The sequence below is a fragment of the Falco peregrinus genome, chromosome 3, assembly GCF_023634155.1.
Source record: "Falco peregrinus isolate bFalPer1 chromosome 3, bFalPer1.pri, whole genome shotgun sequence".
Lineage (NCBI taxonomy): Eukaryota > Metazoa > Chordata > Aves > Falconiformes > Falconidae > Falco > Falco peregrinus.
Window position 1 is genome coordinate 25,694,772 of NC_073723.1, and position 22,183 is coordinate 25,716,954.

Here is a 22,183-nt window from a genome sequence, read left to right on the forward strand (position 1 = left end):
CTGTCCGAATTTGCCCAGTTAGGAAGGAGGCGCTAGAGTTGCAATACACAGTTCTACAGAACGTCAGTTCAATGTTCAGAAGAGGTCTTTAAAAATAAAAAACAACTGTGATCATTCCAGTATCAGAAAAGAATACAGAAGCAAACACATCAGTGGTATCACTTTGCCATTGTGTAACTCCATAATGCTCCTTCATTTTTAATACTGACTGCAGTTCTGTCCTCTCCTTCCTCACCCAAATACAGAAAAAACCCCAAACAAACAGAAAGGACACTTTCACCAGGGTTTCAGGGCACAGTATGGCAACAAGAATTTCTGAACAGATGGGGACTTCTCAGCTTAGAAGGAAGAAAAATGTAAAAGATCCCTAAAATCATGAGCATGAATAAAGTGAACAGAAAAAGAACCATCGACCGTAACAAGACGCATTAAGAGTGTCAAATACAATTGTCAGATTGAAGGTGTGTGTGTGTGTAGATTTGTGCCCAATCCATTTAGAAATTATGAAATTCCATAATGATTTTTTCATAATTTCTGAATGATGTAGACACATGCACACCAAACTTACAGAAATTCAAAAAACAGTTAAAAAATAAATCAACACAGACATTTCATGAGAACTATTAGAAACAGTTACCACTTCTGACACAGCAAAACTGTAACATTAAGATGAAGAGAAACTGGCAGAACAGACCAGAGCAACCTGTGATTGCCCTGTTCTTACACACCTCTCCTGGCATCTGCTATTGGTCGCTGTCAGAAACAGGACTTGGGGCACAACTTCAGAACAGCTGTTCTTATGTTCTCAAATACTTAATTTCAAGGGACAAAATCTCCAGCAACATTTAAAAGTGCTACGCTTACAGAAGTAAAACAGGAAAAGTACTGGAATGCACTCTGTTCTCTCTCCACCAATCATGACTGAACAAGAAACAAGAAAACCCTTGCAAAGGTAAAATATGCTCTGTCAAAAGAAGAAGATTCCTTTAGGATCCATGTAGCGCATTTCCAGTTGAACCATCAGTCCCCCTGGGGACTATCTGCAGCAACAGCTGCAGCTCTTCACACATTTCACCAACTCCATCCTGCAACGGATACAATGCCAAACTACCTTTTTTGATTCCCTTTAAAACTACCACTATACATATTTAAATTGAGGACTAGCTGTATCTTTCCTGGCAGTGCTAGCAATATATCTAGTGAAACATACACGCCACCTCAGAAAGTTACCTCTATTAGTAGATACTTCATTTGATGAGCAATTTTCCTTTCTGCAACTTAAAGCAGCCTGTAGGTAAATGTAAAAAGCTGTAAGAACTTCACAGGAGGTCTCTGTTCAAAATGAATTCACAGCTACTGCGGGAGTTTCAAAGAATTATCACTGTTCATACGACAAATAAATGCTCAGTCCTGGTGCTCATTATTCTCATCTTATTTAGCAGAGACAAGAAACTGGGCGAAAAAATTACCTATACAGTCAAGATGGTAGTAATGCACAATGGCAGAACGAGATACTAGGAAGAATGAACTCAGATATTCGTAATATAGAATTGCTGCCTGTTTACATGACACTAAGTACTAAGATTTTGCTCTGAACCTTTCTAGTATCTGCATCTCAACAACCTCCTGTGCCTGTCTGAAACATGTCCACCTTGGCTAGAAAGAGTATCAAAATAGTACAGAAAAGTGTAACCTCATGCTACCATATGAAGAAACTTGTTCCTGCCCACCCCCATAAACAAGAGTTAGTGAAGTATTTTATGAAAGCCTGAAAGACAACAGCTTCACCAAGCACATTATCTTGTTCTGAAAATTCTAATTTTTAATACTTTGTTCACACAATCATATTACTAGACCCATGAAGTTAATAAGATTATCCACATCGCCTAAGCTAAGTAAGCACATACGGTGTCTTGTTGTATTAAAAGCTTAGTTGAAAAAGCAGCAAGAAAAACAGCAGAATTATCCCTATAAAGACATCATATTTTCTGTGGATTAGAATTAAGGCAGAACTTTGTGCTTTATCTCACTTTCTCCTGACGTTGGCCAAGTGCTCTGCAATCTTCTTGATGGCCGAGCTGAAGAATCAGGAGAAACTGGAGATGCACTAGGGTGACAGTGGAGTGGGTTAGACACCAATCTCAGTCTTGTACACATGAACTCTATATCCTTTCTCATCATCAATTTCTTTGCACTCCGGAACAGGCCACCTTGAGAAGGGTCTCACTGACAAAAATATTTAGCTCTAATTAAAAGGCTTTCCTCCAAAGCAGGTCAGGATTTCTCAATGAAATACATTAACAACAGCAAAGAAACCCCAAAAAAGTCCTTTCTACCAACCCTGCTAAAAAAACAATGCCCCTCTTACTCTGTCCTGAGAAACCAACTAAGCACTTTATCTAAAGATCTATAAACAATGCAGCCACTGCTCAGCATCAGTATAAAGATTTTCAAATGAATACATTAAATTTTAATTAATAAAAAAGACTCTAAAATGGAAAATGTTCTACAGCCTTAATAAGCCTTCATTTCAACCAAAATGGATGAGAAAGGAAAAGGTTCCCATTCTTACCCTATATAAAATGCACACAAGTTGTACTTTTCACAGGAGTCACATCTCATTCATTACTGTTAAAATCTTTAGAGAAGGAACAGGCTCTTACTCAATGCCTACATGCTCTGAAAAATGAAACACATTCTCTCAAGTGACAGTATTAACATTGTTCCATTGTCAAATGAGTCGCCTTTTTCAGCAAGCAAGCTCAGACTAAGATAAAACACTGAGAAATGGTCATTTTTTTTTTAAAAAAAACAAAGACTACTTTGAATTCTCTCCTAAGAAAGGAAATAAAATAATTACTGTTATCTTAATTTCAGCATTTTGTATGTAACAAAACCTCATCTGAAAGTGTAAGTGTCCATTACATAATCTGAGTTCAAAGTTCACTTTTCAGGATGGAAAAGTCTGCTAGGTGTCTAAAATAAATGTTTTTTTGAAAAAACTTTTTCCATGCTTCTATTTGAAACTGTCAGTTGATGCAAAGTATGATTTTTACATGATTCGTGTGAAAAAATGTCCATGTATCACTTACAGCACTTGCCAAAATGTTTAATGTATAAAAACAACTCCATGTCAGCAGACCAGAAGAAATTGCTACAAGGTAAGGAGTGCCAGGACAAACTCAGCAACAGTTTCTTTTTTAAAATCTTAAAATATTTATTCTCCTACAGGAGCCACATGTGTGCATGGCATAATCAACAGGTAAAAGACACAAAGAAATCTGTACACAACAATTTAACAAAACTTTCAATTTAACTTTCACTCTTCACATGCAAGGCTTAACCAACCTATTCTACCGTAACAGAGCAAGGAACCTTTGCTTTGCATTTTACACACACCACTTCTATTCTCAGATCTTAAGAAATCAAATGGATCATGCAGCTGTTCTAATATTTACATCTTATGCTTCTAAACTTTATCATGTCATAGATCTTTATGATTTTCTTAAGGCGGTGATCCAAATTAGGTAACAGTCATGCATATTATTTAAATATATAATTTTGTTTTATAAAACCATCCACAAACCACTCAGATGACGTTAGCCATGTTGAGACAGCTGAACAGTCAAATTGCCAAAAATGCACACTCCAAAGATCTGTGGTCTACAGAAGTCATTGTAATACAGTGCTTTGTTTTCCACTGGCTTCAGCAAAGCATCGTAAAATGTGCACCTAGGTGACCTGTTCTTGGGGATTCACAGCAAATGGGTTCCATCTTGTCTTAACATGACTCTGAAGAGATAGTGTCTCTGAAACTCTTTGGGCCATACACTGATAAAATCCACCATTTATCGCAGGCAGCTATGCACCTTGTACTCAAACTTCTACTCAAAAACACTATGGACTTTCAAAGAACAACTTCAGATGACCTACACTTGTCTCACAAAACATAGTTTAAGTATTACTGCTCTAGGGAGGGCAAAAAATAAAAGACTGAAGAATTGAAATAGTTCTTTTTATCCTTGCACAAAAAATATGAGTTCTACCACTGCTAAAAGACACAGAGTTTAATCTACCACTGTTGTCCCAAGTGCTTAACTTGGTATTAACATTTTCAGATGTGTTGCTTTGAAAATAATTTTCTGATTTGGTGTGTTTGGGTGGGGTTTAGTTGTTGCTTTTTAAGTTTTTTTTTTTTAATGTGTTTTGTGGGGTTTTTTTTAAATGGTTTACCTAGTTTAAGTGATGGCACTTCTTCTATATCCATCTCTGGCATAACCTAGTGAAGCCCATTTATATGTGTTTCTGTGGGTTTTCCCCTCCTGAATAACAGACCACATCAAATAAGCTGACTGAAGAAAGGCAGAGGTTCAAAACACACCAAGGAAGGTTTACACAAGACTGCTAGAACATCCCCAATAGAAGTTTGCCCAACAAAGAGAACCAGTTCCTCGAAATCAAGTAATACAGACAAACATATACGCTCAGACAATGATTAATAATGACTTTGCAACATGCAACAGAAAAATTTGACTTCGTATTTCTAGTTTTATCCTTGTGGAAAATAATGCATGAAAATATATTGCTACAAGTTTCCCTAGACACTGATTTTGGCATCTAATATCTCAAGGCAGCTTATACAACCAGTATTCAAAAAAAGCTTAAATGAAAAGTACAGTCTGTCTCAGATTTTGTTTTATACAATTGGCAAGTTTTATAGCATTTTGATTCGAAAGCTAGTAAAGTCACCCAGACAATACATAAAAATAACTGCTATTCAAGCACCACCTGACTGTTTTCATACTTAATCTTTAAGATTAAGCATTAGAAGAGAGAAGACACATGGCAGGCTGTACTGGTCCTTTAAATAGCGAATATTCAGGGAAAAATGTAAAAGCTGAAAGGCTCAAACTAAACTCTACCAAGACTGCTGGAAAGGTTTCTAGTTATAATCCTGTCTTCTAAATTCAATGTTTAAGCAGGTATTATATATATTACACCTTCTCATCATGAAATTAATCTCATTTGTTCTAATTAAGGTAACACAGGTTATTATACTAGGAAACTAAAGGAAATACAGTAATACAGACATATTTTTCCACACTGAAACCCACAAAACATAATCACAACTTCAAACAACAAACCACTGCAGTTCAGAAAAATATTTTAAACTTACTGTGTTAGTTGAATCTTCTTGTAAAATTCTATCATATAACTGGATAGCATCATCATACCTGTTCAAAGAAATCATTTGCATTTATTTCTGCTAAGACAGAACTCCTGACATTTTGACTGTCCTTGCAAGAGTTAATAAATCCCCTGTACTATCTATACTGAATATATTTAAGCAAACTATATTCATACGTAACACTCGAGAATTTTGTATGAACTGCAGTATTTTATGTCACTAGTTATAAAAATACATAACTGCTTCATGGAATACTGTTTCAGCAACAACTTAGGTATTTTACACCCAGTTTCATATTCTCCTGTCTGTTCTTTCTTTTTCTATACCAAATAGGTAAAATCATCACATCCTAACTCTCCCTTTCACCCCTCCCAAGAAAAAGAAACCTTAAAATTTGAAAGGCCATCCAAAATAATGTCTTTTTGCTTCACTGCTGTAATTTAAAACTTTATGTAAGTTTCTTCTGTTATGATTTTATAAAGTATAAGCAGCCCCATACAGTAAAATGCAGTAAAATGGGAGGATTCACACAAAAGCCCACCCCTAGACTATACCACAAATCTTGAAAGAAAATGTTTTCCACCATCACTGTATAGGTTTTATTAATTCAGCTATTTAAAGCATGCTCATAACTGTTTACTCTGTCCACTATAAACGCTTTAAATCTTCTGGGAAACAGATCTGTGTGTTCAACCAGCTGTGTACATGACCCAAACTGGACATACGAAATAATTCAATCCAAAACACATCTGACTGACTACACAGCTGTTGTGCTAGCACCACATAACTAGGGCACACTTTGTGTCTTCATGTATATTTCAACAATTAGTTTTTCAGAGGTACTGATGATTGATTTTGATGCTACACATCCCCTTCTTACCTTGGACACCTATTTATGTACTCTCACTGCTCCCTAAGCACTGCTGACAACTGCTCAGCTGTCCAGTTCAGTTACCATAAGGTAAGAGAACAAACGTGAAAGGAAGCACAAAAGCAGGAGTAGGTGACTGCTACAGACTTGAGCAGACGTGCTGTAAAATGCTGGTTTCATGTTCCCTATTAGTTGCTACTACATCAAATGTATTTTTTAATACTGAACATGATGGCCATAATCCCAGCTTTACAGTGTGAAGTTCCAGAATACTGTTCTTATGATTAGCAAACGTCTACTGGGATGTTCTTCGCTGTTTCCTCTTCCTGCTGGAGATGACAGGATCCTTCCTAGATCCTAGAAGTCACTTAAATTTAAAAGAAGCTCACTTCTGAAGTTGAAAATCCAGCCTAAGTCTCCGCAGGCTTCATTTACTATCAGTGGAGAGAGACAGGGTTCTTCAGGGCATGGCTTACAGCATCTGCAAACAGGTTCAAGAGCACCCAGAGCTGAAGCCTCTTTCTTCTCTGACTTCTGAAGAAAATCTATGAAGATGAAACCTTAGCTTTCATTAATGCTTCTGCTCCCCTGATATTCCAATCTCAAGGATCTCAACTGGGACATTTTGTCAAGAATTTTTATGAGCATCTTCAGAAAACTATGGTGCAATAGCACTGCATAGCTGGAACAACACATGTTATTGCATGGGAACAGATCTTTGTGGAAGATGACTACTGCACAAACATCTTCCATGTACTCACAAAAGCCTGAACAGACTTATCATCTGATCAGGAAACTGCCTGTCTGAACAGGTTTTGGGATGGTGGAAAATCTGCTGCCATTCTCTCACTGTCTTCCTACCCTATATCCAATGAAGACACAAAGAGAGCTAAGTTCAATGGAAATTCCTCATGAATGTTTATTTGATACAAAGTGAGTGTGAAATATGGATAGTATGACTACTCCTGTGGTTGTGGAGTCCAGTTATCCACTCTTTTTGATCCAAGCTCATCAGTGGCTCATAACAAATCACATCTTTACAGTTAATTTTGCAAGAATGTAGTGCATGAAGAACATCTCCTAAATAAATATATTAAAAAAACCCCAAACATATAGAGTTTACTTCTAAATTCTAATTCCTTCTTATCAAGATGGCCCAGAGGCGCCAAATCCCACTAATACTGCATGCAAAATGTAGCAAGGAACAGACTTCCTAGCATTCAAAGGCACTGGAAGTCCTTCTCAACACCCAAGAAAAGTGCTTTAGAACAGAATGTTGATATCAAAGATGTACGCAAGGAGAAAGGCAGGCAATAAAGGCCAGTGTCAAGCCCTGAGGTCATCAATCTTGTAAAGCTGTAAAGTTTTAAGCTGTTCATTACTTTAATAATTCCTGTTAAACTTAGTATGTTGTAATGCTTCTACAGGATATTTCAAAAAGATCAGTCTGAGTTTTAAATTCTGCCATTCTATTCTATACATTTTTTGAGCTGTTTCTATAACAAACGCTATAGATTTAATCCTTCTTAAGTTCTACTGGATTTATCCACACTCAGAAAACAAGGAAAAAGAGCTACATCCTGCAGTAATTAGGAGCATAGGAGAACAATGAAGGCAAAAAAATGCTGGCACTGATTTTCACATGCTGCTTTAGCTCTGTAAGATGAAACTTGTATCTCTCAGACTTTGCCAGAAAAGTGCCTGGTGCTTTTACTGTACAGTGACTTATACTGTCAAGTAAGAGATATTTCTAATCTACAAAGTCCGATGGGAAGACTGCAAAAAATGTAACGCTGCAAAATACATGCAAAAATGCAATAAAAAGGTGTCTAAACATTGTAATATGATCATGCACACCATTATTTTCTATAAAGAAACCAGCCAGCATTGCTTTGCCACGTTTTTGTAGTGCCTGAATGCCTTTTTAAGAAATAGAAAACACCTTTCCTGACAGAAACTAATTTTTTTTTAATTCAGGTTTTACCTTTCCATAGCTTCAAATCGCATTCCAGTCAATCGTTTAACTCTGTGGCTCCCAGGAAACTGCCGCCTTAGTTCCTGAAGACAAAACTATACAAATAAAACCAAAAATAGTATTTTGAATATAATTATCTACACAGAAGATGTAACAAAAAAAAACACCTCCTTGGCTGATAATTCAACAACCTAAAATGGCACTTCTGAGTGAAAGCGAATACCAATTTTTGAAATATGCAATGAAATGTATTGACAAAGACAAGCTCAGAAACTGAAACTTTATCTGTTACAAGACTAATTCTAAGCAATAACTTCCATGCAGGTCATTAGATTGTCAGGCCTTATGGGAAATATTTATCTAGAAAATTGAACCTCCTAAAACAGTTCTGAAACTATAAAAACTTGAAGTCTATTCAGTTGCCTCATAATAACACAAGACAGTAAAAAACCAAAATAAAGACGGTAAGGGCTTACATGATACTTCTTTCATAAATGGATATCTAACAATGGACCAAACTATGCTAATACTATGCTCTGTGTTTATTTTTAAAATAAAACTTTGAAATCCAAAGAAAATGTTTGTCACTGGTTTGGGCTGAGTCTGCTGGCAGAAGAGGCATGGCTTTTAACTTTTGAAATCAATGAGACACCTGGGCTGGATAAAAGGAATTCATCACAGGCAGATTTCTCTGGATTAGTGAAAAAGGATGTTTGTTAGAGGGACTGAGTCACAACTTCCCCAGAGCAAACTAACTCTAACCATATCATGAATGCGGCTAGATAGCATTGTAAAGTTTGTAGCTGACTCATTACAGTGAGATGCAGGACAGTCCCCAGGCTCTCAAAAAGACCAGTGGTTTAAATCACATTAAAAGCCTGGAAAAAGAGGGTTCTGTCTGAAGTTTTTATTTATACAACTCAGCTTATAAACTACTTATTCAGATCTAAGGTTCAAGCAGAGGCCTATTGTTCCATCTCATCATACCCACTGGTCAAAGGAAAAGTACAGAAGAGAATCAGTAAAAATTAGTAGGTTCTGTCTCTGTTGCTGTGGATAAACATGTTGCTAGAGCACAGTACAGAGAAATATTCTCAGATGCAAAAAAAATAGAGAAGGAAGACAGAAAGGAAACAGTAATCAAAGAACTCACACTTAGCCTCAAGTAAGCACAGACTACCTTCAACATGATCATCTCGGCTTCCAATGAACCAAAATCTTAACAATGCAATTTCACACAGAAAGGCTCAGGATTAGTACAGAAAGAGTTTACTGGCACTTTGAGTGACATCTAGGTTAGAACTGCTGCTGCTCTGGACAACAAATTTGTCATAAAAAACCTACATGTACTTAGCAGCACATTATATGACATCTGAACTAATCTGTGAACATTCTTAAGAGACAGGAAAACTTGCATCAAACTCCAGAAGAGTAGTTTCACTGCAGCTTTTAAAATCCCACCAACCTTCTACATTTTAACAAGAAGTTTTGCAGACAATAAATCCACCCGGTGGCCCAATGATCTGGGAATCCTGAAGGACAGTGATTTTCAGTATAAAAATGTGCACTGCTTTTCTCCCATTTTGAAATGTCACAAATTATAACATATGCAATACTACTAAACTCCACAATCTGCAGATGGACTTTTACATCTAGAAGAATGCCATCAACAATATGTAAAATGCTGATGAAGTACTATTCACATGCAGGAGTACTACGAGAACACAATTGTTCACATTAAATCTGACTACACAATCATTATTCACCCAAACACAGCAGCCTCAAGGCCAAAGTAAACTCCTGTAAATCAAGACATCAGACACAAAGTAACTAGAAAAGCTGCGAGACAGTCACGAACAACTCACTGTAACACTTTCAAACACAAAAGTGCATGATAAACTACACTAGCTATATCTTCAGAATATTCTGGACTCAGCAGCACTGAATGTCCCGTTCTTAAATTGAACCTGCAATCCCCATAATCATTTATGTTACTGAGGACTGGTTCTGCACTGTGTCAATAATCTACTTTGGAGATTTTCTCAGTAACTCGGCAGTTAAAATGGCAAATCTCATTTGTGAAACTTTAATTTGCAGTTAATTTGCTTTCTGATTTATTTAATCACATCAGTTTTCAACTGCAAAGGTCTGACATAAGGCAAAGAAATATAAACCTGGGCTTCAGAATGTGAAACTCCGGTAGTGCAAGTGCCTGCCAACAGCAGGTGATTGCACTGAAACATGCACATGAAAGAACTGGCTGATTGCAGTAGGGGCACGCATCATGTGTAGTCATTTTGTGCAGGACTGAGATGACAACAGTAATAAAAAGAGGAAAGAAAAAGAAAAAACAAAAGTCATATAAATTACTCTGAAAACCATCTCAGCCTCCTCATTTGGAGCAGATGAGACCTATCCCCCTAAGCAAAATGCATCACAGCTGTCAAAAGCTCACTGCTAAAAAACAGAAGTTCCAAAGCTGTTTGTCTGCTTTGGGACTACAGCTGTAGCAAAAAGCCACATACAATGTTGGCTTGTTAGAATTAACTACTTCTTTATTATAAATCAATCAAACTTAAAAAAATAAAAATACAACTAAGTTTCCCCCGAAGTTTTTAACTTCCTTTCTGAGCTGCATATAAAATGTTGCACTCCCTCATTTCAAGCAATATTCCTTAGAGGGCACAGAAACTGAAATTTAAAATCCCTGCCAGGGTTAGTAAAAACAAATTGTTTCACAACTGATCTTTCAACACTGGCTCCCTCACCAATTTTGTGAAAGTCCTCCTAAAAAGACCCTGAAAATAAAGACCAAAACTGTTTTTGATATAAATCAGAACAGAGAAATATATTTATTTAAACAGTAAGTCTATTTGTTTTCATTTAAACAGACAGCTATATTACAACAGTATCTTCTTCTGAGGAACAAAAGAAAGGGAAGTTCAGTGGGTTCACAACAAGTTCAGAGTGTTGTGCTGTAGTTTCCAGTGTACTCTATTTTACCATATACATATGGGATGTGAGATAAACTTGTCTAGTTCTGCCTACTTTCAAATTGCCCTTCTCCCAACTACATCCTCTGGTCTGACCCCTTGTATATCACAGACCATTAAGTTTCACCCAAATGACATCACATGAAGCTCAAAGACTTTATGAGGTATTTTGCCATCTGACAGAGAACAAGGCACTGGAAGAGTAATCCCCACGAAAAGACCTGGACTCCTGAAAATAACTTTCTTTTTACTAAGAATAATCTCAAGCTTGCTGGCTTTCAGGGCACAAGATGAGCTCATGATCCCATGGGGTTTTTTTCAGCATTCTGTGAAGGAGAGATGAAAAGATTCAAGCAATACACATTTTTGCCTTTTTCAGTTGCTGCCTTTAAAGATTAGCTAAGCTTAGCTAGGTTTTTTGCTTTGTTTCAGTAGTTTTCTATTTTTAAACTAGTAAACAGGTGTTCCAGTTCCAAATAATCTTACTTATCTAAATTATTTAATTCAAATAAATCTGCATACAAGTTGACTAAACCCAAATACCCATTAACAATATTTTTATCAAGAATCACTGTATAATATGGATTGCAAGGGACCTTAGGAGGTCACCTGCTCCAAATCCCCACTCAAAACAGAGCCAGCTTCCAAGTGAATGCTGGGCCATATCCTAATCCACTTGTGAGCACCTCCAAAGCAGATTTCACAACCCCTCTGTGCCATTTGTCCTGAAGTGTTCATCAACCCCACCATTAAAAACTTTTCCCTAATACCTGATTAGAATTTCCTTTGTTGCAACTTGTCTCTTGCACTTTTGCTGGACATCCACAAAAATTCATGTCCAGATTCTTTACATCTTCCCATTTTTACATATTCAAAGACAGCAATAAAATCCCTTCTTAGCTTTCTCAAGACTTAAACTCACATCTCTCAGCCTTTCCTCATACATTATGCAGTCCAGCTCCTTATTCATCTTGAAGCCTTGCTCAAATATGTCAATGACTTTCTTTGATGATAGCCAACATGACATATGAGATGCATGACAGGACTTTTTAACCTCAAAACATTCGAAAAACCAATATAATTTGATAGGTTTTCAATAAACAAACACTGTCTGTACAATATGGCAACCTCAATATTATTCTTGACATTTAGCCCATACCAGAGTAGCTGTAAATATTTTCATGGCTGTTGGAAGAGACACAATCTGTCTAAACAAAAGTTACACATTACAGAAGGTAGATGGTGGTGGTTTATTCCCAGCAGTGTACTTCTTGATAGATATTCTACAAGTCCAAGCTATGGAGTTCAGAATATCCTGTAACTGACTGAAGAACTATCTGGAAGAGATACTCAGAAAGAAAGCTTAAGGTTTGAGGGAAAAGTCAACTTGAAAACTTACCAATGCCAAATCATCTCGACTGCAGTCCAGGGCAGCAATCATCACTTGTTCATATATTATCCAAACTAGACACAAAAGAGGCATTAAATGCAGATAACAGATTTTTTTAAAGATAATGTGAAACACCTAAATGTAAAGAAGATTCGTTAATTCTGTCTGCATATTCTTCCCCTCCTACTCCTGTGGATCACTACTGAAATGGGGACATTTTAAGAAACTGCTGGAATTAATTAAAAACGTATTTAAGTGATTTTATTGCTTTTAGTAACAAAGTACCTTTTGACATCTTGAAAGGCAAAAAAGCTCTAATTCTCTACTTTTCCTAACGTTATAGCTGCAGTCTTCTAAACAGATCCCCATTAGGGCTTCCTCTCTGATCAGACCTGGAGATCAGCCATTTCGGCTAGAAAGAAACACATCTCTCTTAACTGTTTCACTGCTGAAAGTCCTACAAACATAGTCTTCTTCCTGGAGTTGAACAACTCCAAATCATTGCCAGATTACATTATTTCTGTTCTAGGCTATCTACTGAGTTCTTGTCTGTAAAAAAACTTAACAGTGCAGCTACGCTAGTTGCAGAAGAGAGCGGTTATGTTAGAGGGAAACATGTAATGCAAGTACTGGAAGTACTAAGTGTTTTGAACTCATGTAAATCCAATCAGGTGTGTCAGTGAACTAAAACAGAACCAAATGTCTTAAAAAATAAAGATATATAATAAAAATAACAAAGGTTCTCCGATTTTTTAAAATAATTTCTATGATACGAATTTCCACTATTTTTTTAAGAAAATACTACTTCTTGCTAACTATACAAAGGAAGAAAAAACAGGCATAAATTTGCCTGTAACCCCTCTTCCTCACTGGAAATAGTTGTAAGACATATATTCTATCTTTATTATATAATGTATACAAGTTTTCCATAATTGTAAAAGTACATACATAGATACAGACAAAATACAGATAACATATATCCATGATATAAATTATATATTATGTCTTTTTAAGTAATTCTAAACAGAATAATAATATACTTTCATAGTCTATGAAGTGGCTCTTCCCATTTGATCAAACCTCTACTTTGATACTGTAACCCTAACACAGGTTAATGTCAGATATTAAGCAAAAGAACACTTGTAAGAGAATCAAGTAACCAGTCCAGGGAGACGTGTTGTTCTAAGCTGTACTAGAGATTTCTTCTTCAAGCTTAAAAACAACAAGCCACAGGTCTTACTCCTCGACTTTGAAGTCCAAACCTATAGCTTTGGACTACTGATTATCCATTAGAAAATCCCAACTTTTCATTAAATTATGATGTGTATAATAGTATCCCTCTTAGGCAGAATTGTCAATGAGTTATTTTTATTTTAAAAACTCTTAGTAATGATTCCCCCCCCCCAGGCAATTACATTGGATGTCTTCTACCCAAGTAGGTAAATTACAGATACACCCAAATAATCTACTCCATTGCATTCATTATTTTCCCTTCTACATGCATTCTGAAATAAGCCACTGTAATATCCAGGTATTTTCTGAAACTACACAAAGCAACAAGACTAACATCCATGATATACAACTCCTTCACCTTCTGTGGCTACCTTCTAAAGCCTACTATAGCTGTTCTGGGTTTTTTTTTAGTTGTTTTAAAACTGTATACAGTTGCCATTCTGATGCTACTTTTTTTAAAAAATATTAAACAAAATGCAAAGATGTAAATAAATTCCAGATAATTTTACGCATTTGCTAAGAACGGCATGAACACTGCGGCTAATTTATCTAATGAATCATCAATGTCAAGTTTATAAAAGAATAAAATACATATGTCTTAAAAAGGACAAACTCAACCCTGACAAGAAAGGAATGACTCAGCCTGTATTACAGAGAACAGTGTTTCAGAAAAGCATTGGTAAAATCTGAAAGTAATATCAAGCTCCTCAACAACTTCTTACTAAAATATAGTTCTCAAATTACTAGCAACATGGTGAGAAGAAAGTAAAATCAAGGTTAGTTCTCAAAGGTCTCCTAAAGCAGAAAGCACTTATGACAACTCTCTTGCAATTGGGTGTATTAAGCCTACCCATGCAGTCTAAAAACAAGCATGTTCCTCACTGCTCCAGTGCAAGACCCCCTCACAGTGCAGTACCTTCTTCAGGCACTCAATCTACACACACACTCCACAACTCACTGCTACGCACAGAGGTGTCTTCAATACATGACACTTTGAGTAGATTATCCATCTATCTATATACAAAAAAATACAACATTTGTAGTGGCCAAGCTCCTTAACAATGGAAAGGGCTCTAGAACAGAATTACAGCTTGGAGGGTGCAAGACAGAACCAGAGCAAAGCATCAATATAAAACAAATCCTATCTGCAGAACCCCAAACCCAATACTGAAAGATTCCTCACCTGACAAAAAAAAAAAAAAAAATAAAAAAAAGAGCCAAAGTGTCTCTGAAATTACTAAGTAAATTTTAATTCCTGGAACATTGTAAGACGTTAGGCATTTGAAATTAAAGTTAACTCACTAAACTAAGTGAACAAGTTAACTAACTGAGCCAAGTTAATCATATGGAATACTGTAACTTTTATTAGTAAATACAATGTACTACTGTGGCTGCTAAAATCCACTACACAACAGCAGCTAATAAAATGAAAGAACTACAAGAGAAATGTATTAAAGAATATCTACATTAAATTACCCAAATTATAAAAAAAGGAAAAAGAAGAAGCAGCATTAAAATAAAAGCCTGTGAGGCTAATATAGAAATCTATACAATCTTTATAGCACTTTGTTTTAATTTATGGTTATAATAAGAGTGCTGCTGTACCGTGACATGTTCCTAAGCAATTCTTTTTCATACATTCAAGCCTCTGTCTACTTAAATTAGTATAAGGTAGTTAAAAAACCCTGAAAAGAGTAATTTCATGAATAGTGGAAACTTAAGACTTACCCTCAACAATAATATTACAAATGTAACATTGTAATAAAAACTGCCTTAATATTAATTCTTGCAGTATCTATGACTTGATTAAGGAATAACTTTCTCCGTTATAAAAAGATACTTCGATTTTTGCCACCATGTTGAAAACAGAAAATCAAATGCCAGCTAGATAACAGTTTTGTGCTAAGTTTTAATATAATGACCTAACTTTTTTTATATAGCTAACCAACAGTTCTAGTTTTTCCATCTGTTTTCACTGCAGCTCACACTTGGGAAAGAAAATATAGGAATTCTGGCAGCCTACTGGACTAAGAAAGTAATATATATTTCATCAACATCAGCAGACACAGAAAGGCAACACAGAAGTACAAAACAGAGGCTGAAAAGAGAAAACATAATCAGACAATTGGAGTTTTTAAAATAATGGTTGTTCACTTACTGTCATCTCCAAGTTTAGATGCATATTCATTAATTAACTCTTCTCCAACATCCACTATCTGTTCACTGTTTCGGTAGTTTTCTTCCCTCCATTTCCTCATTTTATCACGCATATCTGGGGGCAAAGGGGAGAAAAAATAAAATGAAAATATTGAGATTTCCATATAGTAATGTAATCTGAATGTTATTTCTGGAAAATATACATATGAAGAATGGGTTTAGAGAGCAATAGATCTAAAAAAGTGACTTCTTCTAATACCAGAAAACTACTAGAGAACAGATGGGGGTACCAGACCTCTGAATCCACGTCACACAAACCATGCTCATGCTCTAATATAAGTAATTCAACTTCTAAGGTCGTAGTCTCAGGTTAGTAACATATGCAGTACAAAACCCCTTATACCTGCTTGGCAAATAATTAATAACATTTAACAGACATTAACCACGGTTAGGAAAAATAGGCTACAAGAGACTTCTCCCAGACTGGTTCATCCTTAAATTTACAAACAATGTTAAAATTGCACTTCTGCTCCAGGTGAATAATTTTTCACTTGAAGTATTAGAAAAACTAACAACTCAATCACTGCTTACATTTATCAGTGTAAGCAAAATGCTGTGAACGTCCACTCCAAAAATAATCTACAGGCTCCTGTAACAAGGAGCCTCAAGAAAGGCAGACATGGAAGTGAAGGCTTTCTACATTAGGGAAGTGCCCAAAGATATAAAAATCATCGCTGTTTGTCTAGGTGGGATAGAAAAGACATCTTAGCATTAGGATTTTTGTTTCAAGAGTACATTTACTATGGATCTGATCTCCAAGAGAGCGAGCACGCTCATGAAGTCAGCTAGAGAGCACTACCTAGCCTAGACTTTATCCATCCTCTGGACCAGGAAATTGCTAAGAATGTGATTTTATATACATACATACACTTATATACACGTAGATGTTCCATACACAAGAAAAATTCTGAGGAAACTTAAGGAAAATACTCTTCATTACTAGATAATGGCTTTATTAATATGAAGGTACCAGGATAACTGTTGGCAATATTGTTTTTAAACTGTACAACAGCTGGGAAAACAAACACCACAATAGATCTAAACACTGTCAGTTTTTCCTGCACTTCAAAACACATAGTTAACATAACTGACAGTTTAAAACTAAGTACTGAACTTTCTCCCATCTACCTGAAGTGATCTCGAATAGCTCATAAGACTGTTATTGTGCTATGTTTTGTATTTTGAAATTCAACCAAAACCACCACAGGGTTACATTTCATATGCATGGGTAAAGTTAAATGGTTCTAGACACATGATGGTCCCTGGAAATTCAAAGTCAGACAGCAAGAATGTGAAAGAACACAAACATTCTCAAAAGCTGACAAGCTAAAGGCATGAAAATAAATAAGCTGTCTGATTTCTACCCACTCATTTACTTGGAAATTATCAATGCCTCCATGCCAGTGTGATTCCAAATGGAATCACATCTAAATTATGTTTTAACAGAACACACATCTACCATTCATCACCCAAGTACAGCATTTACAGCAATGGAAAAAAAATGCAGGACAGAGAATAGTATATCAGCTGATGACCAAAAAACAAGGTTAAAAAAAAAAAATGTTCTCATTAACATGACTCTATTGAGAGGCTCGTTAGTTTTAGAAGTACTGAATTTTAAGCAAAAGGTAAAGGAAAGAGAATGCTAAAAACTGCCGCAAACATCACACTAGGCTTTTTACAATGTTATTAAACTTAATTAATTTTTTACTAAGAAAGCCATCAAGAGTCAGCCAAAAATAAATTAAGTCTTGGAGAAAAATCTACATAAAGCACATAATACAAGGTTCGGCAGTAGCAATCAGGGATTTTAGAAAAAAGAATTGTTAAAGAAATGTCTAGTTTGAATTACAATTACTCCTGTCACATATATAGGCTGGTCCAAAGCCACTGATACATTTTTTTTTAGTCGTAGTTTCTCTTAAATTAGCAAGCTTTGCACATATAAATCAAAACATTACAAGTTCAAAGGATCAGACGCACTTGTCACAGTGTTTGCTGTTTCCGAAAAACACGCAAGCAGTCTACAGCAAGCCAAAGGAAATAACCTGTGTTTTATTCTTGTGTCTGTTAAGGCATCAATTAATTTGGCCTGAGCAACCAGATATGAAGTAATCCTCTTATAATTACTTATACTGCGATTGTTTAGTTGGATAGTAGTTTTCAGGTCCTTGATATCTAACGCATCTGATGAAACAAAGGTAGTTGTCTTATAAAGCATTTTATGGTACCTTCCAAAATTACAAAGAATTCCTTGAAAAAAAGTCTCACATGAACATGTTAACAAAAACTCTTTAACATGCCACTACTTAAGCAGCACAATTTTTAATACAGAAAATATTAACACTAATCTAATGATACAGAAAACATAAGTAACTTAAGCAACAGTTACCATGAGCTATTAAAAATCTTCCAACACATCCTTTTCACTTCTTTTCAATTTATATTAAAAGAAACCTAGTTTAGAGACTACACCATTCCTTTCTTTTTTTGGTTTTGATAGACAGTGAAGAAAAATTACTGACTGAAACAAGAGTTGCCATGACAGCATTCAAAGATCTCCAGAAAGCCCATCTTAACACTAGCCATTTTAGCTGGATTTGAGATGTTAACACTACTATGCTTCTGTGCAAGGTAAAGAAAAGAAAACCTGGTTTATTTTGTCCAATTCTGACAATATGTCAGATTAATTTTCTGTGGAAGCCAATTATTATTTTATTAGTTCCTGACTATCATGACTGCTTCTGGTTTGCAAACCACACTAATTCTGGACACACAAGTAATTTGTGTGCTCCAAAACCTGCTCTTAAAATAAAGTTATACAGGTGTAATTTTTTTTCTATATATATTTCCACTGATGGGCCAAAGTCTCCTTTAATGTATCACTAAAACCATATTAAATTTTTCCAAGTGGTCTCTATAAAGTTCTATACAGCTTAAGAGACTCCTATAAGAGGCTTCACATCACCAGTTACAACTGACATGCTAACCTACCACATCAAGCTTCCCTGCCAAACCTGAAATTCTTGGCTCCCTGTCACTCCACTTGTAAATATGAAGGAAGCAGGAAATGTAATACCATTTGCTACAGGATAATGAGCAACAGTGACAAAAAAAAAAAAAAAAAAAGAGCAATATACCATCTTCATCTCAAATAAATAAGCTGTAAAATATATGATGCATATCCACATGTAATCACTTCTTTTAATACCACAGCACCCCAAAGTCATGTTTGATCCTCTAAGACCCTGAAGTTTAATGAGAGGTTTTCCTGCTCCACTGATTCCAAAATATACTTCAAAGCTCAAGACACAGCAGCACAGAAAAGAAAGAGAAATAATGACAACAGCTCCAACAGTGGAAAACACAGTTATTTTCTGTAGTCTTTCCTAACCGCCTGTGCAATCCATTCACCTAACATAAAATTTAATCATGGTTAAACTCCCACCTTTGTCACAAAGAACCCAAGTGAAAAGCAAAGCAAAGCACCAACTGTATTTCTTTTGCATCTTGTTATTCTTTTTTCCTAACCTCCAATCACAGCTTCCATCTTTGAGCAATATGTAAATAAAAACTGTCTTGTTTTGAAAGGACTAAGTATATAAAGGCCATTTTCCAGAAAAACACCAACCATACACCTGCTTTCACAGAAATTAAGCATTTTAGACAAACTCAACCTGAGCTACATTAAATTCCTGTAACTGTGTTCAAGGTCTTTGGTAGGGACTAGGTCACAATGCTGCTGGGACCACCTCACCCATGAAAAGTCTCATTGCACCACGGATCTGTTAAAAGTACGTATGGAGAAGAGAGCAAAAAGCCTTCTTCTCCAAGAAAAGTCACGGCACGGTCTGTCGCAGGACTCCATTCATTTTCACTTGACTTCGCATCCCTTAAAATAAAGGAAAAAATATAAGGTTTTTTAAAATGTATGCTTCTACAGCAGACAGCTCCTGTATCAATCGAGATCTTTCCATACACTCCAATTCTTTCAAATGGACATAGACTGTAAGATACCAACAGAGAATCTGATATGATAAAACTCCCCAGCTGGTCCACAAGAATTTCTTGTTCAACATACCCACATGCAAAACTGTGCACCAAGCACAATGCCACAAATTGTTGATCAAAACTCTTGGAAAATGAATATGGAGGTTATTTCTCCAAGTAGGACACTCAGAATGAATTAGCGAAGTCTAAAAATAGTGAGCTTGAGCATCCTGTACCTGGCTTTTACATTAGAGGATAAAGACACCAACTCTGCAATACTCTCAGCCAAAACAATTTCATGCTATATGTCCAGAGACCCCATACACAGTGCACACCACCTATCCTGTGAAAAATCTCATTTCTCTTTCCAACAAAAGAACAATGGGAGGGGGGGGAAAAAATCTCAAGATCTCTGGGTTTTGTAACAATGTAAGTTCAAGCGAAATAAAAACTGGAAAAGTTCTTTACACAAGCTGTTTTCCAGCAAATTCTGGGAAAGCCTAACAATAACACCAGTAATGCCCCATACTTCTGTACAGTGGCCAGCCTGCTTGCTACCCAAGCCAAGCTTTACAACTGCTATACCTTCTCACAAGAGATATAAAGGAACACACAACCAAGCTTTACCCAAAATGCTAAATTAGTATAATGACATCATGATGATACAACCAAGTATCAGAGCAGAATTACCTACAAACCAACCACCAGACACGATAGCACAAAAGCCCTCTTCTTCATCATTAATCACTCAGTTACAGCACCATTTTCTTCAATAACAGATAAAATACTTCCTAAGATTAATGCAAGTTGAGCTGAAAACTCAGTATCTCGAATTCCCTTGTTTCGCTTCACAGTCCTACAGAAAATGGTGCAGGAGAGACAGCACAGGCATTATTTATGACGGGCAAGTTACTGGCATCTGCTACAATCCATCACATGCAATGTCCTCCCCTTATCACCATACCACAAAACTCAATAATTAACGCTTGGGGAATTATTCTATTCCTTAGTTATTTCTTCACAAATAAGCTGTACCTAAACAAAAAAACCAAAGATCACACAGCTTCTCTCTGCGTTACCTTCTCTAATGTGTAATGTTTGTAACGTATGGGACCACCAATCTAAAGGTTTCCCCTTTATGGCCACAATTATGCAGAAGCGTTAATTTATTGCTGATAATGAGACTGTAATGGGGTCGAGTGCTGCATGAACTCGCATTTAAACACGTACTGCTCACGAGAGAACCACTGAAGACGTCTGGTAAACCTCAGAAAACATTGCTATACGAAAATAATCATTATGATCAAACAGACGTGAACACTACGAACATCTGGACAGCAGGATTTCCAAAAACTTTTACATTGCTTCAGAGCTTCCAGGAGTTCCTGCGCACACATTTATCATCGGGTTTTAGCCAAGTATCAGGCAGTTTTCAGGCGCTCCGAAGGTGAGCTGGGGCACGAACTGCTGACCCAACCGAGAGCCATGTTTTCCCGTGAGCGCCGTACTAGTGCTGGGCGGCGGGGGGTGTCGAGGAGCAGGGCTGTGAGGGCGCCCCGCCGCCGTCCTCTGGGGCACGGGGCCCCAGCCCCGTCAAGCGGAGGCCGCGGCTGAAGCGCCTGGGCCCGCACCGGGGCCCGCACAGGCGCCCTCCGCGCACCCCCGCACCCGGACGGTCGTCAGGGCCCACTCTGCTCCCCGCGCGGCGGCGCGCCGCAAGCAGGCGGTCCCCGGGCACCGAGCGGCTGAGCACAGCCCGCCGAGCCCGTTCCTCCGGCGCGGCCGCCCCCGCACGACCCGGCAGCTGCCAGAACCGCCGCCCCCCGGCCCCGGCTGGATACCGCCACTGCCCGGCACCGGCGGCCGGGACACAGGCGCCCGCCCACCCTCGGGCCCGGCGCGCAGCGGGGCTCCGGCCGGGGGGGATGGGGGGCGCCGCCCCCTCCCTGCTCCCGGGGGTCGGTGGGCCGGCGGCCGCGCCGTTACCTTCCCAAGTTACGTCGTACATCTCCGACACCTTCGCCATCTTGGCGGCCGCCCGCGTGACGCGGCGCCGTGACGGCCGCGGCCCTCATTGGCGGGGCGGGCGGGGGGCGTCCCGCGGCGGGGCCGGCCCGGGGCGGCGGGGCCCGCCCGAGGCACCGCCCGCCAGCACCGCCCCGCCCGGGCTGCGGCCGGCCCCCCTGCCCCTCGCAGGCCGGGGCGGCGGGAGGGGGACGGAGCGCGCTGGGTGCCGGTCCTCGGAGAGCCGGAGCTGGCGGGGACGGAGAATTGAAAAGGCTCCGCGGCTCTGGGGCCACGTGTAGCCTGTGTGCTCGCAAAGCGC

At 37.8% G+C, this 22,183-nt stretch overlaps 1 protein-coding gene across 3 annotated transcripts in view; it reads right to left on the reverse strand.

Moving 5' to 3' along the window:
* The window catches only part of EMC2 (ER membrane protein complex subunit 2), a 40,888-nt gene extending 18,911 nt beyond the window's left edge, over positions 1 to 21,977 (reverse strand). For 2 of the 3 annotated variants that reach the window (XM_055799152.1, XM_055799151.1), the window contains exons 1-5: positions 21,844 to 21,977; positions 15,809 to 15,922; positions 12,427 to 12,491; positions 8,044 to 8,129; positions 5,177 to 5,234 (exon numbers count right to left, since the gene is read on the reverse strand). In XM_055799152.1, the coding sequence (XP_055655127.1) occupies positions 5,177 to 5,234; positions 8,044 to 8,129; positions 12,427 to 12,491; positions 15,809 to 15,922; positions 21,844 to 21,883 (363 nt within the window). In that variant the 5' untranslated portion in view covers positions 21,884 to 21,977. Of the gene's footprint in view, positions 1 to 5,176; positions 5,235 to 8,043; positions 8,130 to 12,426; positions 12,492 to 15,808; positions 15,923 to 21,217; positions 21,270 to 21,843 lie in introns of those variants that run through there. The other variant, XM_027777604.2, reaches the window with a different exon arrangement.
* Positions 21,978 to 22,183: the final 206 nt, after the last annotated feature.